General features: G+C 33.0%; 3 protein-coding genes and 1 non-coding gene across 4 annotated transcripts; 1 reads left to right on the top strand and 3 right to left on the bottom strand.

Moving 5' to 3' along the window:
• Positions 1 to 335: 335 nt before the first annotated feature.
• LOC139839533 (ras-related protein Rab2BV-like) lies at positions 336 to 1,282 on the bottom strand. Its single transcript, XM_071829615.1, has 2 exons — positions 1,118 to 1,282; positions 336 to 824 (listed from the first exon to the last, which is right to left on the bottom strand). The coding sequence occupies exons 1-2, from the start codon at positions 1,280 to 1,282 to the stop codon at positions 336 to 338; spliced, it is 654 nt and encodes a 217-aa protein (XP_071685716.1).
• Positions 1,283 to 2,768: 1,486 nt separating this feature from the next.
• Positions 2,769 to 2,842, top strand: TRNAP-AGG (transfer RNA proline (anticodon AGG)). Its single transcript has one exon. It is a non-coding gene; the product is annotated as a tRNA-Pro (tRNA).
• A 1,741-nt stretch (positions 2,843 to 4,583) lies between these two features.
• On the bottom strand, positions 4,584 to 4,931 carry LOC139840636 (large ribosomal subunit protein cL38). The gene has a single exon (XM_071830892.1). The coding sequence runs from the start codon at positions 4,929 to 4,931 to the stop codon at positions 4,584 to 4,586; it is 348 nt and encodes a 115-aa protein (XP_071686993.1).
• A 946-nt stretch (positions 4,932 to 5,877) lies between these two features.
• LOC139843250 (7-deoxyloganetic acid glucosyltransferase-like) lies at positions 5,878 to 8,717 on the bottom strand. Its single transcript, XM_071833319.1, has 2 exons — positions 8,146 to 8,717; positions 5,878 to 7,027 (listed from the first exon to the last, which is right to left on the bottom strand). The coding sequence occupies exons 1-2, from the start codon at positions 8,684 to 8,686 to the stop codon at positions 6,084 to 6,086; spliced, it is 1,485 nt and encodes a 494-aa protein (XP_071689420.1). The 5' UTR covers positions 8,687 to 8,717; the 3' UTR covers positions 5,878 to 6,083.
• Positions 8,718 to 19,336: the final 10,619 nt, after the last annotated feature.

Here is a 19,336-nt window from a genome sequence, read left to right as displayed (position 1 = left end):
TAGTGCTTGAACTCTTGCCCACTTTACCCCAGCCCGAGAGCTTGCTTTGCCTATAGTACTATACATCTACAACGTTTTAAGGAAACTTCTAAGTTCTAACAGCAAACAAATAGCAACAAATATATTTCAAAATAGAACATAACAATGACTTACAAGGTTTAAGTTACGTAGTATAACAGAAAAAATACATCCATCTCATATCTACAAACAAAAATGAACAATGTTCTAACCTGTTCTTTTCCCTTTACTTTTTCGTATATCGCATTTCATAACAACATGATTGCGAATCTTGAACAACCATATACAGAACACATGATTTCCATCTTTTCATTAATCTAGTTAGAACAACATTTCCTTGAAGACTTGTTATCATAATCACCAACTTTTATAGTAGTAGTATGACTAGGAATCGAAGTAGAAGACGACGCAGCTTCTTGAGCAGCCAATGCTTTCTTGCTTACAATCTTATGAATATCCAATAAAATCATCTGAAACGCCTTTTCAACATTCAATGCTTCGAGTGCGGAAGTTTCTAGAAACACCAATCCTTCTTGTTCAGCTAACTTTTGTCCATCACTTTCTTTAACAACTCTGTTATTGCTCAAATCAGCCTTGTTTCCAGCCAACATGATGACAATGTTCGAGTCTGCATGCTCCCTAAGTTCTCTTAGCCATCGTTGAACGTTTTGAAATGATTGGGCCTTTGTGATGTCATAAATCAAGAGGGCACCCACAGCTCCTCTGTAATAAGCACTCGTGATGGCTCTGTACCTCTCTTGACCTGCAGTGTCCCATATTTGTGCTTTTACCGTCTTACCTTCAACCTACATTCCATCGTTCTTTAAGTTAATTGCTTTCACGCAAATTTGTTTTTAAGATGGTGCATTTAATGTGATAACTTGATATATAGACGCGTAACGAGCTTCTGTTATATGAAATATGCTATAGAAAATGGTCTGAAACGGTCACAGAGAAAACCACATTGTACAAGGAAAATATACAATGAATCTAATGTGATTTCAAGGAACAAATTATTTACAATATTTATAATTATAATTATTATGATTTACATGAAACCAATATCTTCTATAAGAATAAATGATGTAAGCCAACCAACCTGAACGGTCCTTGTAGCGAATTCGACACCAATGGTGGATTTAGACTCCAAACAGAATTCATTACGCGTAAACCGTGCAAGAATGTTAGATTTTCCAACACCAGAATCACCAATTAAAACTATCTTAAATAAATAATCATAGCCATGATCAACCTTATATGCCATTTATTCTCTCAACACTAAATCCTCAAACCTATAAACAAATGTTGGACAGAAGATGAAATAATAATCATATAAAATTTAAAATGATGTCTATATAAAAAAGTATCATCAATAAATGAAGAAACTAACCATGCAAGATGAAAAAATTGAGAGATTAGAGGGTAAGGGTTGGAGAAACAAGAATACCGAACAAATGGGACATTTGATGGGCAGTAATTCACAAAGAAACAATCAGAGAAATATGGAACTGTTTTTAACAAATAAGTTTCACAAGCACCCCTTACGTTAGCTTTTAGTCTCATTAAAGTCCTTGTACTAACCACATACTGACATTCCTCATCCTATTGTTATTGCTGTAATCACTTTTGATATCCAAATAGTAATAAAGACCCATAGATCATAATATGGTTACTGTCTTACTGTAAGACCATTTTTAACAATGATGGACAAAAGTGACGTGTTGAGGGATAGAGGTGGGGTGTTTGACGGTCGTGTTCGTAAACTAGTAAATAATGAGGTGGTGTATTGAGTGACTTGTTAAGTGATGTGTCAAAATATGATTGAAAGTTGAGTGAAAAAGATGATAAAAAGTATTTAAAACATATTAAACTATATTAAAATACATATGCACGCCTTATATTACTCCCGTGCTAAGATGAGCACACCACCAACATTTTGAGCCAAGCACACCTCTTTAGGAGCATGCTTGAGCACGTCTTGTTATTCGTGGTCTAATGTGCAATGGCCGGGGAAAGTTTTTGAGAGTATGCTTATGACGTGTTAAGGTTTTCAGAAAAAAAAAAAAGTGTAGTTGAGAAGGTCGTTAATGTTGTGACATTTTAATTTATCTAAATTTTAATACAAAGAAACACAATCTTAAAAAATAGATCGTAACGTGTTTTTTAAAACGTTATTTTAAAAAAATATCACATTATTGAGAACGTAATCCCAAATACTCTACTTTCGGTTAGTCAGCTCTTTTAGATCATGTAGAAACTTAGACCATTTATCACAATTGTAGTCGTCAGCCGGCTGATAGGTGAAAAATAATAAACTAGTTATGATTTGAGTAGGCTCAATCGAGATCTAAGAGAGTGTAGTCTTTTACTCCCTACTCTTCCGATATCTCAATCGCAGCCTTCTTGTCTATAACCCAAGTTTCGCTCTAAAAAAGATAAAGATAGAGATTTAATGTTTGACGTAAGATCTTATTGATTAAACAGAGATTTACGATGAAGAAAATTGTAATTTTCATTTTGGCCTTTTACTTTTCACGCCCTAAATATAATAATAATATAATACGGAATATTATATTAAGAATAATAATAATTCCGGTCGATATAAATTGTCTATTTCAAACCTATTACAAATTTGAGTAGCATCGACAAAAACCTTGTGGTGCGAACCACTTTATTGTGAACTTTATAAAGATTAAAGATTAAACCTTTTAACAGAATAATAAAGGTACTTTAAATAAGAAATTCAACACGGGCATTTGGTCTAGTGGTATGATATTCTCGCTTAGGGTGCGAGAGGTCCCGAGTTCAATTCTCGGAATGCCCCCAATGATACTTTTTTTCCTTCAGAAGGTTGTCATCTGAATCACTTTATGTATTTTTGGAATTATAAATAAATATACTTTAATGATAATTGTATTTTTATTTTATTAAACAGAAGAGTTTATAAAACTAATAGCACACAACCATTTTATAACAATAATAAAGTTACATGTTTATGTGCAGGTTAACATTTCTATTGTAATAAGTGGTTTCACTTGCAAGAGCCAAAGATCCATATTGCAGTTGGAAGTTGAAAGTGTTGCTAGTAGGCTAGTATCCTAACAACAGCTCAAAAGTGATAACTTTAAGGTGTCTTTAACTGATATTGTGATATATTTCCAAATTAGTGTATACAAAGTATTATCGAGTTAAAGCCTATAATGGCATAATATTTCTGTAATGGCATTTCACCATGTTGAATTGGATGGCAAAAAAAGAGGTATGTCGAGTGAATTGGGTAAACATGTTCAAACGGGTATAGGTTAGAAGTTTAGAGCATTAAAAAAAAAAAAAAAAAACTGATATACCTTGTGTAAAGAGATCAAAGAGAGTAAGCACTTACATATATTTTGGGTCATTTTTGAGCCATTTGACTATTCTTTTCTACTAATGATTCCAAGTTCAATCATTACTCAAATCAGCCCATTTTCTAAGCAAATAACCACCACTAGAAATCTAGAATTCACTATTTCACTATCTTCATTACCACCGAGTATATAATACTTTATTCGCCTGCTAATCGAATTGACATGTTTATTCAAAACTTAGATTACCTACTGTGTCGATGGCTTTCGTTTTACGACAGATACAACTGTGTAATGCATGTCCAAAACAGGAGATGACAAAACTCGAAGTTTTCAATGCTTAAAGCACTAACAATTACTTCGTAGTTGATTGCATGGGTGTTCATTGGTTGGTCCGATTTAATCTCATCAACATAGAATCAACCAGTTTTCGGTTTGTAAAGGTCGAAACTGAACCGTCCAAACTTCAAACTCTTAAAACTGAAAACTAAATTACAGTTAAGTTGGTATCAGTTTTGAACCTCCGATTATTCCCATCACTTACCAAATAGATAATTATGAACAACACTCTTTCATTACCTTATAACAACAGACAAATTACTACACGCTTAACTAGCGAGTTAAATTTTCCTTAAATTTTGAGTTTATTACTCCTATGTCCAACTTAATTTGGAGGGTTATGTTAATGTTATACAGTTTCGTGTCTTAAAAAGGATGATACAAGATGCTTAATATGGTGAACTGTGTCAAGCTCAAAAGTTTCACCACAATTAAGCAACTTTTAACTTCAGCAACCATTTTTTTTTTTTTTTTTTTTTAAAGGCAAACTCACACACACCATTAACACGAATATTTACAACCACGAATATGTCTCAAGTGGGACTTGAACCCTCAACCTCTTGATTGGAGGGCCACCACGATACCGCTTGGGACAAATGCCCTTTGGTTCAGCAACCATTTTTGTTTATATATATTGAAGATGATAAAATTATCTTAGAGTTAAGATATCTACACCTCTGCACATTTAATTTTAGATATCAACTACTTCATAAAATAAAACTGTTGTATCAAACGAACAAAATAAAATTAGATATCAATGGAGTACAGCCTTCATTCATTCAGGAATTACATCGAACACATGGTGTGCAAAACATAACATAAGGGCAAAAGTACTAAATTAATAAACAAACAAACAGCAACAACAACAGGTAGACAGACAGACTACTCGGATGAAGATGGAGAAGATTCAACCTGAGAATCATTATCAGTAGCAGGAGCAAAACTCCACTCAGAAGGAAGAGAAGGTAGCGGTGGATAAACGGTGGGGCCACGGTTCCTATCCCACGGTTGAGTCTTCTTTGGCCGTGTTTTACGGTGATGAGCTGTCGCCTTCTTCTGTGGCCTTGATGAACACTCAATTATTAACCCTTCTCCTCCTCCTCCTCCAATACGTAAATTATTGTTCTTATTATCAACAGTAACAACCGCTGATGGTACCCTCGTGTACGAACCTAGACCAACACTAGGGTTTGGGGATAATTTCACTCCGAAAATTGCGGACACCGACATCCTTCTCGCTGTTTTGTGTTTCGTACAGAATGAATCGAGTGATAACTAATTGAATGGCATCCCTGAAATGTTATCTGGTTATAGATTAGAAGAAGATATCCTCATCCGTCGTTTCTTGTTATTTTAAACCAGTTGGGCCGTTACCTTTAAATATCACAGCCCACATATAAGCCCAAATCCAAGCCCATTATTTGTGTACTATGGTTGATATGTTTATTGCGCATCTTTTTTGGATTATCGGCTTAGAGCTAAAGCATACGAACATACACTTTGTAACTGACTTCGCTGTATAAACATATCTTCATTGAAAGATACCAATTGGTAGTGATTGAATTTCTCTTATGGTTCCACATGAAAAACCAATACGAACATAATCTACATGTCCAATTCAACTATGAGCTACTAGTTATTGTATATAATGTTAGGAGTGAGAGTCGAGTTAAAAAAGGAATCAAAAAGTCGAAAATTGTTGCACGGGGTTCGAGATCGCGAGTCTGAAACTCGCTACTGGAGATTACCCTCGACATGCATCTCGCGATCGCGAGATTGGTTGTGCATGGAGACCCGCGATCGCAAGTCGAAGCTGGACGGGAGAAAATTCTAGAAAACGTGTTTTCTTGATCCCAAAGCTATTTCCTTGTATTGGTTTGCCCATTTAAGAATCATATTGTAACTCATACATGTATCTACGAAAATTATCAATAAAATAACTCTTTTTGATGGCCGAGGATAAAAGTAATCATCTTTGATTACATATAACCTCGTTAAATTCTCTTGTCTTTATTATTCTGCTAGTTTCTTCGTGTACATAAAATATTTTCGTTTATTGTAAGTGACTTGATAATTTCGGGTTATCAAGTCTTGTTAGGGATCACGTACTTATTCCTAACATATATCTAGTATGGGAAGATTAGTGATGAAACAAAATAAGTTGATATCACCCATATGTTTAGCTACACCTACATATAGCTTGCTTATTACAATTATTTCATGAAGTTGTTTAGGTTCAACGTACATATAAATAAATCTACATATACATATACGTATCACATATTATTACATAGATATTTTAAAACAAGATTAATACAATGAGCTTTTTATATCTTAGTGTGTTTTTGCACACAGATGCTAGTATAGCACATATGCAGCTCACTATTTGCTTGCACTCAACCGTTTTATATCATTAATCAGACTGGCCAAATTTGCAGATGAAGAACCAGTCTCACCTATTGACTCTTTAGCCAAGTTTGCCCAATTATCTGCACATTCCGTAAACATATTTTTTTTCGTCTCCATAACATCCCTCACCGCATTTTCAACAATCAACCGATCACACGTATCTTTCATGTCTACTCCAATCTTCCATACCTCACCCACGAATCGACTATTCACTTGTTGGTCTACAAAATACGGCCAGCAAATCATCGGTACACCTGCAGCTATACTCTCAACCGTCGAGTTCCACCCACTATGCGTCAAAAACCCACCGATAGCCTTGTGGGCCAGGACATCCTCTTGTGGGGCCCAATCCACAATGCACCCTCTTTCTTTGGTTGGTTCTAGTAGTTCACCTGGAATCTGTGACTCATCATACCCGCCAATAATTGATCCTGGGCGTCTCACCCATAAAAACGGTTTCTCACTATTAACCACGCCGTACCATATTTCAACCAATTGTTCGACCGTCATTGTAGCCAAACTCCCGATGCTAACAAAAATGACGCTTTTTGGAGAGTGTTTATCGAGCCATTGTAAGCAAGTTCGATCTTCCTTCCAAACGCTATTTGAGAAATTTGTTTTAGGAGCTTTTTGTGTCGTTTGGGCCACGAGACGGGCTTTGTGAAGAGAGTGTAATGGGCCTATTGGGTAAGTATTTGGGCAAAGCTTTCGCATGTGTGGGAGTACAAGAGCATCTAATTCTTCAAATGTGTTGATTATGAGACCGTTAGCTCGAGGAACGGTTTTAGCTTCTTTCAGAATGAGTTCGATAACAGGCTCTGATAAGTCGTTGGAACGACAAAAGCTAGCAAGATCCCTTCGTCGAATAACATGCTCCGTTCCTGGCACACTTGTTATCAGTTGGTCTAGGTCATCCCCTGTAAACAAGAAAATATGATGCTCAAAGAAATTATTCTACAACTTTATAAGTTTCAACTTACAATTTTATCAACCTTAATAACGATCAAGAAAATAATAAACGCAACCCTTAAATATTGAATATAATTCTATATTTATAACTTAAATCTGTCATCACTAATACGGAGTATTAATATCAAAATTATATAAAGAAAGTCAGATAATAGAAAATGAATATTTATAATCTATAATTAATTAAACAAAGTTTGTAAATTAAAATATGATAGGTTTCTACGCGTTTACCATTCTACTAATGATTATGATGTTAACTGCCTAATTTATTCATTTCTAATTATCAATCTAAATAAAAGTAAGGATTAGAAATAAGAATGATCATATACTTGCATAAAATTGGCGTTTCCAAAAATAACAATTTGACGCTACCTGTCTAATTCTATTACCAAACTTTCGACATCTTGAATACAGAAAAAGCACTCGACATAAACGTAGACACGTGTTTGAACATTTTTAGAAAAAAATAATCATGAGGAACAAATCAATATTGATTGAATACCAAATTAATAATCAAGGATACGTAGAAAAAAACATTGTTGATTACCTGACATATATAAATGAGCAAACATTATTTTAGATCAAATTTCAATCAGTTTAAAATAAATCAACAATTTTAAATCAATTTGATTAAGCTAGTTACGGCTTGAGTGGAAAGAGTGGATTCACTTGGTTGGGTTGATGTTCGCACTCCACTAAACGTAGCCTGAATATGAAAAATCTCATCCGTTTATACATGTATGAAATGATGTAAAAGAAAAAAAAATCTTGTTTAGATGTGATTTGAAATCTTTAAAGTATTTCAATATAAAGTTTTTATTTATTTACTTATTTGTTTTTTTTTCTTTAGAAATTAAACTCACATTTCCAATTACGAACTATTTCTACGAATACATAAATTAAATATTGTCCAACTTGAACCGACTACCACATGATTAGACAGAACCTTAATACCGAAACTTCAATACCGTTAAACCAATGAACTTTGAGGCCGTTTTAAAAGTTATGGAATGAATATACAAAACAAAAGTCATCAAAATAGTAAGTTGTAGAAAACAATACATACCTTTAAAGGGAACATCCCCAGCTTGAATAAGTGTAGGAAGATTCAAGTAACTAGTCCACAAACAACACGGACTAACCGTCTCGAAACAGATCACCGGAATCGACGTTTCAATCGCTGCTTCAATCGCGAAACTAAAACAAGCATCCGGTATCATCACAGTCACCGGTCGCTCCGATCGCCTACTCAAGTTACCCGAAACAATCATCTCCTGAAAAACTGGTTTACCAACAGTTTCCGTAGCAGCCATAACTTCCATAAACAAGTCACCAGATACAGGTTTTTCATGCTCGAGACCATCAGGAATGGTCTGGAATTTGAAGTTGGGATAACGGTTGAATCGGGACAGTACATCGGTGTGTTGAATGAGTGGGCCGTGAATGTGATCGGTGTTAAGAAAGGTGACATGAATGCCTGAAAGACATATGAGTTCGGCTAACTTTAGAGCACAGTTGACCGGGCCTTGAAATGGAATCGGGAAGATTAGTACGTGCGGTTCAAGACCGGTTTTAGCGACGATGTCGTTTTGGTGATTTTGGTCCATGTTTGTATCGAGTTCGACGACTAGTTTGATGCTAGTTTTTATGTTGTGATGAAAGCGGTGGAAACACATTAATTTAATGTGGTAATGAATGTGGGATAAGAAGTCAGATAAATTTTTTATAATATCAATATTTAAATAAATAGAGTTAATCTAAAGATTTAAGTCATTTTTTTATTTTTTATTTTTGAAAAACAACTTTTTATTACTATTAACAACAATTTACAATTGATGAGCATGAAGTTTGCTCAGTACGAAACACAACCCGATATATACATTACATTACATATCCTCGAAGCTATACCTATTATTTACGTAGACACGATCAAATTTGGATACTTCGACCCGGATCCCGATTATTTATTTGCGAGAAGCATAACGTGCTAGGATGGAGTAACCATTGGTGCCACTCAATAGGATTTAGCCCCGAACGATTGTTTACCCATTCGAATGCTTTGACTTGAATCTCATTTATAACCTTTGAAGCCGCCCAATTGTCGCCTTGAAAAACTTTTTGGTTTCGATTCCATATTATATAACCCTTTACCCACTCGATTGCTTGCCATATTTTCTTTGACGCCCCCGATAATCCATTGAAACTCGTACCTTGGAACGATTTCCCGATTGAAGCGTCCCTAGGCATACTTATCCTCCACCACTTAAAAACTCCCTCCCAAATATCGTTCACGTGCTTACACTCAATAATAGCATGATCCACTGTTTCGATCACACTACCACACGTAGGATAATTTGTTGTATCAAGTTCAACGCTCTGTTTTTCTAACTCCACTCTAACCGGAATCCTTGATCTCAAAACCCTCCAAATAAATATACCAACTTTTTGTGGTAATAGTTTATTCCGATGAGTTTCAACACTGTAAGTAACTAGAGGGGGTGAATAGTTACTTAATACGATTTTTAAAACTTTTTCGATGATCAATAAGATTTGAACAATCCTTGATCACGTTAATCAACTTAAACCAACGTGTGGTGTGTTTATGTTTGTAATAATGCTGAATGTAAAGTAAAGAACATAAACACAAGGATTTATAGTGGTTCGGGTGAATGTTAACTAATTCACCTTAATTCACTCCCCGGTTCACTAATCGGGATTTTTGCATCACTAAGCACATTTCTTCAAATCCTGTGGAGATCCGATTTACAAGCCTTGTAATTCTCCTTAGACAACAAACCTAATCTTTATATCCCTTTGAAGGATTACCTCCAACTTAGATCAACTTGTCTTCACCTTGAATAAGTATTAATCCCCAATGAGATTAATCAACTCCCTAGTTCCCTCTAGGAAGATGATAGCTAAGCTAGTATATGCTTCTAATTACAAATTACCAGACTCACCCTTTTTTGTGATGACAATCCTAAGACAATTATAAGGATTATTACAACACTATGTAAACTTACAAAGATAAGAATTTGAAAGTAAGTTTACAAAGACCCCTTCTATAATCTATGAGATTATAGAACTTCTCTTTCTAATCACAAACATATGTAGAAGTGTTATGTTCTTGTGATTCTCCGATGATTTTGAGCAGTAGCATGCAAGAGGTCCAAGTCTTCAAAGTTTTCCAAGTCTTGCTATTTATATGGAGAGATAAACAAGTCAGTCATCCCTGCGGCTTGGACCACGGTCGACCGTGGATCGACCGAACACAGTCCAATTCAAAATACCTATCCGTTGTATAGTCGTTTGAATCAGTTTTGGACATCACTCTTTGGACACTTTACTTAATTTAACACCTGCAAAAGATACTCAACATCTCATACAAGTACTATATGCATTAAATGTTCATTTACCTTGGATGTATTGCCTTGATAGTGACTTGTCATGCTTAAAGTGGAAGTCTAACATTCTTGGATACAAGTCATGATAATCATTTGAGGCAATCTCAGTTTTGTCATAATTCTTTATTTGCAATTAACACATTTGCTAAATCTCTATTGGTTAGTCAACATGTCATTGATGACACAAACCCACTTTAATCATAAATCATGATAGTATTCAAACTTGAACTTGTTTGTAATTAATTAAGTGTGTTAATGATGTCTTGACCATTTAAGCATATAATAATATTTAAGCATGTTGCAAGACGTCAAGTTAAATCAAGTTTAAACTTATTCATAAACTTTATTTTAGACTTAAGCAAACCTGTCTGTGTTAATGATTCATTGTCTTTTAAGATTACTAGATTATGACATTTCAAGTATTTATTCAAGTAACACAAGCATATATTGAAGTAGTCCAAATACTAGTTGGTGCAATCCCAACTTGTAACATATAACTAGACAAGGTTGATACATATACTAACTACTTAGCATTTAGCGCTTAACAAATAATCAAATAATACACATGTATTAATACCAAGTAGTCAAGTAATGTTCATGTAATGACTAGCAAGAGATCACAAATTAATCTAGAATTAATCATATAGTGATAACATAGCATTAAACTAAGGCTATGTAAGTTTTACTTGCAAAGTGGCATTTACAAGATTAATGTATAAGTATACATTAATGTCCAACACATGTACAAGGAAGGATCTACTCTTAGTTGGGACTTGGTGACCATCCTAAGTATGTCTAGATACATTTTAGATGTACATATTTTCCTATAACACTTATGTGTTATCCTTAATTAAGTCTTAATCGTCATTAAGGTGTCATTATGCGTGATTAACCAAGATTAGTGTTCGAGTGACCGAAACTCCTTTTGGTATAAAGGAGGCAACTATCCTAAGCATGTTTGAACATGTTTCATAAATTATAGATGCCCCGAAGTGGTCAAACATTTTTCGATCAAAAATTGGACAGAGAGATTATGCGGTCGATCCACGGTCAGCCGTGAAGTCGACCGTGCAACCCTGATTTCACAAATCTGGGTACAAGTCTCCACGGTCTGACCTGCGGTCAACCGTGGTTCTAACCGTGTTGCTTAGTTTTTATTTTAAGCTTTATTTGGTTTTGTTCTTTTCCTAGATTAAGTGTGGATTAGTGAACTTATATATTTATGTCAAGATGTCTACCATCACCTTTAGTTATGTGCATATGTCATCATCAAAACACTTATTGTTATGGTTTAAGATTAGTATGGTCATTAAGCATAATCCCATATTAACCCACATTCTCCCCCAACAAACACCATTTGCGTTCCTGGTTAGAAGGTGTTCGTGAATTTCTTTAGCTACACAGCTTGTGACATAAATATCTTTCCCATTTTGTTTGTAAGTCCACTTACTACTGCCTTCACCTAAAGATACATATGTTGTAATTTTATTTCCCAAGTTTGAAAGTTCTCCATGAAATCTCCCAGTTAAACGCACCAGCTCTAATTAAATGATCACGACCCGTTTGTGCAGCTAACCCGATCCTTTACATGAGTATCATGAACAATTTCTAACCTATATAATCTTGGAAACTCATCCTTGAGACGTAGTGAAACGACCCGTCCTAATCCATCTGGACGAAGTCCATATCGATTACAAATGATTCACAATAGTTGATTACATCGCGAGGTACTTGACCTCTATATGATACATTTTGCAAACATTGCATTCGTTTTTAAAAGACAAACTTACTTTACATCGAAAATTGATGGCATGCATACCATTTCATAATATATCCAACTATAATTGACTTAATTATAATCTTGATGAACTCGACGACTCGAATGCAACGTCTTTTGAAATATGTCATGAATGACTCCAAGTAATATCTCTAATACGAGCAAATGCACAGCGGAAGATTTCTTTCATACCTGAGAATAAACATGCTTTAAAGTGTCAACCAAAAGGTTGGTGAGTTCATTAGTTTAACATAAATAATCATTTCCATCATTTTAATAGACCACAAGATTTTCATTTTCAGTTCTCATAAATATACGTCCCATGCATAGAGACAAAAATATCATTCATATGGATTGAACACCTGGTAACCGACATTAACAAGATGCATATAAGAATATCCCCTATCATTCCCGAAAATCCTTCGGACATGATAAAAACGAATTCGAAGTACTAAAGCATCCGGTACTTTGGATGGGGTTTGTTAGGCCCAATAGATCTATCTTTAGGATTCACGTCAATTAGTAGATCGGTTTACTAATTCTTAGGTTACCAAGCAAAAGGGGCATATTCGGCTTCGATCATTCAACCATATAATGTAGTTTCGATTACTTGTGTCTATTTCGTAAAACATTTATAAAAGCGCATGTATTCTCAGTCCCAAAAATATATATTGCAAAAGCATTTAAAAAGGGAGCAAATGAAACTCACAGTAATGTATTTTGTATATGACGACATTGAACAAGTGTAGGGTTGGTCTTGGATTCACGGACCTATATTAATTATATATATTTATATGTTGGTCAATATTTGTCTAACAATTTAGGTTATGTCATAATGTACCACAATCCTAATGCTCGAGACTAATATGCAAAAGTCAACAAAAGCTAATTTGACTCAAAATGATTTTCAAAATTTATACATGATTATTATATAGTTTAAATATCGTCATTTTATATTTTTAAATATTTTTCAGAGGTTTATTAGAGTAAATAATATAATTCATTTATTAATAAATAAAACTTTATATAAAAATGTACTTTTATATATCTTAGCTAATAAAATTTATAAAGTTTATTGAATATCATAAAATGTTATGTTAGGTTTTATTAAGGTAATTATATTATTTGTATTAAATTTTTATTTGATAAAATAACATTGATAATAATAATAAGTAAAAGTTGTATTATTTTGTATTAATAATTATTATTATTCTACTAATAATAGTAACAATATTTATGTTTACAAAAATGGTATTATAACAATATGATAATTCTTATTAATAATGAAATTTTATATTAACAATGATATTCCTACTAAAAATAATAATTTTTGTAAAGATGATATTTTTAATATTAATAATAATACTTTTAATAATAATAGTGATTAAAATAATGAAAAAATGATAATTTTATTTAAATCAATATCTTTAAATTTCATCATGATACTCATACTCATTATTTCTTAATCAATTTGTTAATAGCTTTTAAATCGTCTTTTATATCGCGTTCATTTTAATGATAATAATAGTAATCATAATAATTAAGTGTTACTAATATTAGTTTTAATTATAATAATACTAATAATAATAAATATTATGATAATGATAATACTAATAACTATTTTAATGATAATAATAATAATAATAATACTAATTATAACTTTAACGATAATAACGATAGTAATAATAATAAAAATAACAATTTTTAATGATAATACTTTTTATTGATAAAGATAATAATAATAATAATAATAATAATAATACTAATAATAATAATAATAATAATAATACTAATAATAATAATAATAATAATAATAATAATAATAATAATAATAATTAGATAAAAACTAGAACGACGATAATAACGACGATAATAATAATCATTTTTAATAATAATACAAAAATTCAATTGACAATAACTTCTAATCCGTTCATCGAATCCATTCGATATCTAAATGAAAAGTTTATAGTTTTTCGCCAGCTTTCCAATGACATGCATAACATATACCGTATCTCATTCGCATATGTAATTAATTCATGATCTATCATAAAGTATTTAACGACAATAATGAGCATACAAGCATGCATAATCCTAAATACTCAAGCACTAGTCATGGATACATTATTAGTATGTAAAAAATTAAATTATAAGTACTCACGTATCAATATTGAGATTCAATATTACAGGAAAGGTACGTAGACGCCACGAAGATAATAAACACTAGATTGACCTCACTAGCATACCCATGATCGATACCCATAACCTCCATAGCTATAATCTATGATTTCCTTAGCTCTAACCCGCTCCTAAAATCCGTTTTTGAAATAGTTCGCTCATGACCTCGTCGTAGTATTTTTTGTATAATAATAATAAATATAATAATACTATCTTTAAGAAAAGTGTGTGTCAATGGTGAGCACACAAACAAAACAGAAAGTAAGCAACTTCATTCAATCATCATCATCGTACATCATCAGCACCATCATGAACATCATCATCTTCCCTTTATCAATTATCATCATCATCACATCATCATGACGATCACCCTTATAACCCTAACATCATCATCATAATTCGGTCCTCATCATCACTAATCGCCATCATCATCATCATTTTCATATTATCATCATCACTAATCGCCATCATTGATGTGAAGCGAGGTGTATATAAAATAGTTATTATTTTAGCAGAAAATACTATTAAATACGATACAATTTTACACAAGATATTTATTTATTTATAGAATGGATATACTTAAACCTTGCTACAACACTTATAGGCAGTGTACCTAATCGTACAGTAGTGTAGTTTTTAGTAAGTCCGGTTCGTTCCACAGGGAAATCTTTAAACAAAGCTCAACGCTATATTAGTTTACTTTTATAAAAATACAAATATATATATAAGTAATATTATTATTATAAAGGGGGGTTTTTACCGTTTAATGACCGGTTTGTCGATTTTAAAACTTTAGTCGCAGTTAAAACCTAATGTAAAATATAAAATAAATACAAGACTTAAATTAAAACGTAAAGTAAATAACGATAATGAAATTGCGAATAATAAAATTGCGATAATTAAAAAGTACGATAATTAAAAGTGCGATTAAATAACAAATAATAAAAGTGCGATAATTAGAAGTGCAATTAAATATAAAATAAAGGAAATTAAATATGAAATAAAAGAATTATGCTTATTTAAACTTCCGTAATCATGATGTTTGACGTGTTGATTTTAGTTTTATGCCCATGGGTTAATTGTCCTTTGTCCTGGATTATTCAATATGTCCGTCTGGTTTTTGTCCATAACAGTCCATCAGTCATAAATATAAATTGCAAGTGTCCTTGTCAAATTATTATTATACCCGAAGTTAAATATTCCAACTAATTGGGGATTCGAATTGTAACAAGGTTTTAATACTTTGTTTAATGAATACACCAGGTTATCGACTGCGTGTAAACCAAGGTTTTACTACTTTGTTAACAATTACACCAATTACCCTTGAATGTAATTTCACCCCTGTTTTAATTATTCTAGTGGCTATTAATCCATTCCCGTGTCCGGTTAAATGAACGATTATTCGTACATATAAATACCCCGCCCATCGTGTCCGATCGAGTGTATATGGTAATTTATAGGGACGCCCAATTGTAAATCTTTATATTAACATTAACAAACTTTCATTTAGTTAAACAAATATAAAGCCCATTAATAGCCCATAGTCTAATTTCCACAAGTGTCGTTCTTTTGTCCAAACCCCAATTATGGTACAAAGCCCAATTACCCAATTTTAGTAATTAGCCCAACATCATGATTACTTCGTTTTAAATAAGCATAATAATAACTTAGCTACGAGACATTAATATAAAAAGGTTGAACATAACTTACAATGATTAAAAATAGCGTAGCGTTACACGGACAGAATTTCGACTTACACCCTTACAACATTCGCTAACATACCCTTATTATTAGAATTATAATTAAAATTAAAATTAAAATATAAATTATATATATATATTACTCGTATGAATGAGAAGAAAAAAGATGATGAAATTTGATCAGAATTCGGTTGGCTTTATAGCCAGAGTTGAAAATTGGGGCTCCGCGACTCGCGGCAAAATGCCCTTCAAACTCCGCGAGTCGCGTAGATATATTTACAGCTCACACCCTTGGAGTTTCTTGCTGCCGACGGTTTTAATAATATATATATAATATATATATAATTAATATAATTAATTATATATTATATTATATTTATATACATAGTTAACTTGTAATTTTTAGTCGGTTGCGTCGAGCGTTAAGAGTTGACTCTGGTCCCGGTTCCGGATTTTCGAACGTCCTCGCGTACAATTTAATATCTTGTACTTTGCGTTTTGAATCTTGTACTTTTGTAATTTCGAGACGTTTCTTATCAATAATTGGAACCTTTTTGATTGTCTTTTGTTCTTTTGAGCTTTTTGGTCTTTTGCGTCTTCAATTCGTCGAATCTGTCTTTTGTCTTCACCTTTTATTATTTAAACGAATATCACTTGTAAATAGAACAATTGCAACTAAAAGCTTGTCTTTCTTGAGGAATAATGCTATGAAATATATGTTCGTTTTTAGCATTATCAAATATTCCCACACTTGAGCGTTGCTTGTCCTCAAGCAATATTGTCTTGAAATACTAGAATCACTTTTTTATTCTTCACACTTTGTACATCAGTGATTTCTATACGGCGGTATAAACAATGGTAGTAACGATATGGTTTACAGTCCCACATGACTATAAAAATTTAGATCCATTAAGGAAATTGGATCTTTATGAAAACATTTGATCTTTTGAAAATTAAATCTAGTTTTTACCCTAGATAAGTTTTCCGGGATAACCCTTTACTGGTGTTTGCAAAATATTTTTGTGGGTTTGGTGGGTTTCAGATTTGAAAATTTTAGCTCAAAACTTGCGGTTTTGTGTCACCCACTTGCTAACCTTGTATTTGGAAAGCAACACGTCCAGTTTACTTGTTCCGTATATTACCTTTCGGCAAACTACCGTCCGGTTGTAAAGGAAAGCGTTGAACAAGCAACTGTTAAGGCAATGTCCCGTGACATGCTTTTGATTATGGTCTATAACGTGTCGGACGCAATTACTATCCTTGGTAGGAGCAATAGTAAAGCTCACCCTTATAATTTGTCGGTTTGGCACAAAGTCCTGTCTTTGACCATGCTATGCTACCACCGTTCTTACGGTTGACACCCGATTTAGTTCAGGTGACCTAATGAATTCCAGGTGAATTCCTAGGATTTTACGTTCAATGGTAATGAACGCATTGAAAATAGGGTTTTCAGAAAACAAATCGGTTTATAATTTTGATCAAAATATTTTCTCTTTTAAGCTCGTGTTTAGATATCATTGAATTCCATGAGTTTGTAATTCTCAATCTTTAAGGTCAATCTCTAGGATTGAGTAATATCAGTCTTAAAAGTTGATTTTTAATCTTTAAGGAGATTATCCTTTCTGGGGATCTGATTCATTAGTCTTATCCAGCTAATTTGCATGGTGCCCCCCATTGTACGAGATAAATCCTTCTCATGGTTAGGATAAATCTGACCACTTGGCGACCCTGTTTAATGCTGAGGTCCGTGGATTTCCTGCTGATTTTAGTGATGACTTTTCTAGATTTTTCGTCAACCTACAGCTGGTCTGGACGACAACTTCATGACCTAAATCAAGAAGCGCGTGTCTTTTTCGGAAGACTTTACTTCCTTTTAATGATGGAATTGATTCATCGTGTAGATCCATCTCTTCTTTTCTTTCATCGGGTAAAACAGTTTAGTTTAGTCCAAAGCAAAAGTATTTTCAGTTATTTGTTACAGATATATGTGACATATGTTTAAAATAACTTGGTAAATTTTCCCACACTTGGCTTTTATTTTCCTTTTTATCGTCCTCTATTCCATTTTAAATGAATTTTAACATTTTAGTTTGTTTCTCAATTTATGTCCTTTCCGAGGTAACAATAATTTCGGTGTTAAAACCTAGTTTTATCGTTCATAAATATGTATAAACATGATTTTAATTCATTTAATTGAAAATTTTGAAAAATTTTACTAGAATTGGGTAGTCAGTATATAAGACTAGGGCTGTTCTTTTTTATCAGAGAGCACTAGATTCTAATACAACTACTGCTTTACTAGTATTTTTAATGGTAACCAAGTGTTTAATATAAAAATTTTAAAATCCGAAAGAATTTAATCCCTTCCCACACTTAAGATCTTGCAATGCCCTCATTTGCAAGAAATCAGTAACAATTTAAATTATTGAGGGTGATTTGTGTGAAAATGATTAAATTTTTACCAAAGTTTCCAAATATATTGGCGTTTGTTTGCTGAATGATAAATGGTGCACATCATTTGTTCATTCCGTTGTTGTTATTTCACATATATTTTGCATCTTGTCGTCAAAATTAGTTGCTTTTGCTGAACTTAATGCCAGTCTTTGAAAATGCGTTGTTTTACCCTGTTGTGTACATAAGATAAACTGCAAACATATATACATATTTTTGAAGTTTGGTTTATTACCCCACATTCAAAAATTATTAAAATCTAAGAATAAAAGTTAGATAATTATAAAAATGATTACAATATTAACAAAAGTATTAAACATATCAATAATTACAAATTACAAAATAAAAAAAATAAAAAAAAATAAGTAAACTAAGGATGATATTGGTACCAATAGGGGTTCCACGCATAACCATAAGTGCTATAGAATGCTTCGGCAGGGTCATACGTAGGATATGGTGGCTGCATCTCTATCGACCAAGGAGGGAAGACGGGTTTCGGTGTAGGAATATAGTTTCTACCTATATGTTGGCAATGCGCTATGATCTGGTTCTGATGAACTTGCCAATCTTCAAATGCTCTCTGTCTAGCATTTTCGTATTCCTGAGAAGCTATAAACCTATGCATTTCTTGCATCTCATTCCCCCCTCCTACATTACCTTGCTGCTGGTTTCTCTCTACCTGTGGATGTCTACCATTGTATCGTACTGCGGCGTTATTTCGCCGCTTCAAAACTTTCGCACCATGGTATA

This window comes from Rutidosis leptorrhynchoides, chromosome 4, assembly GCF_046630445.1.
Source record: "Rutidosis leptorrhynchoides isolate AG116_Rl617_1_P2 chromosome 4, CSIRO_AGI_Rlap_v1, whole genome shotgun sequence".
Lineage (NCBI taxonomy): Eukaryota > Viridiplantae > Streptophyta > Magnoliopsida > Asterales > Asteraceae > Rutidosis > Rutidosis leptorrhynchoides.
Note: the sequence above shows the minus strand (reverse complement) of the source record. Positions and strands in the feature narration are given on the sequence as shown.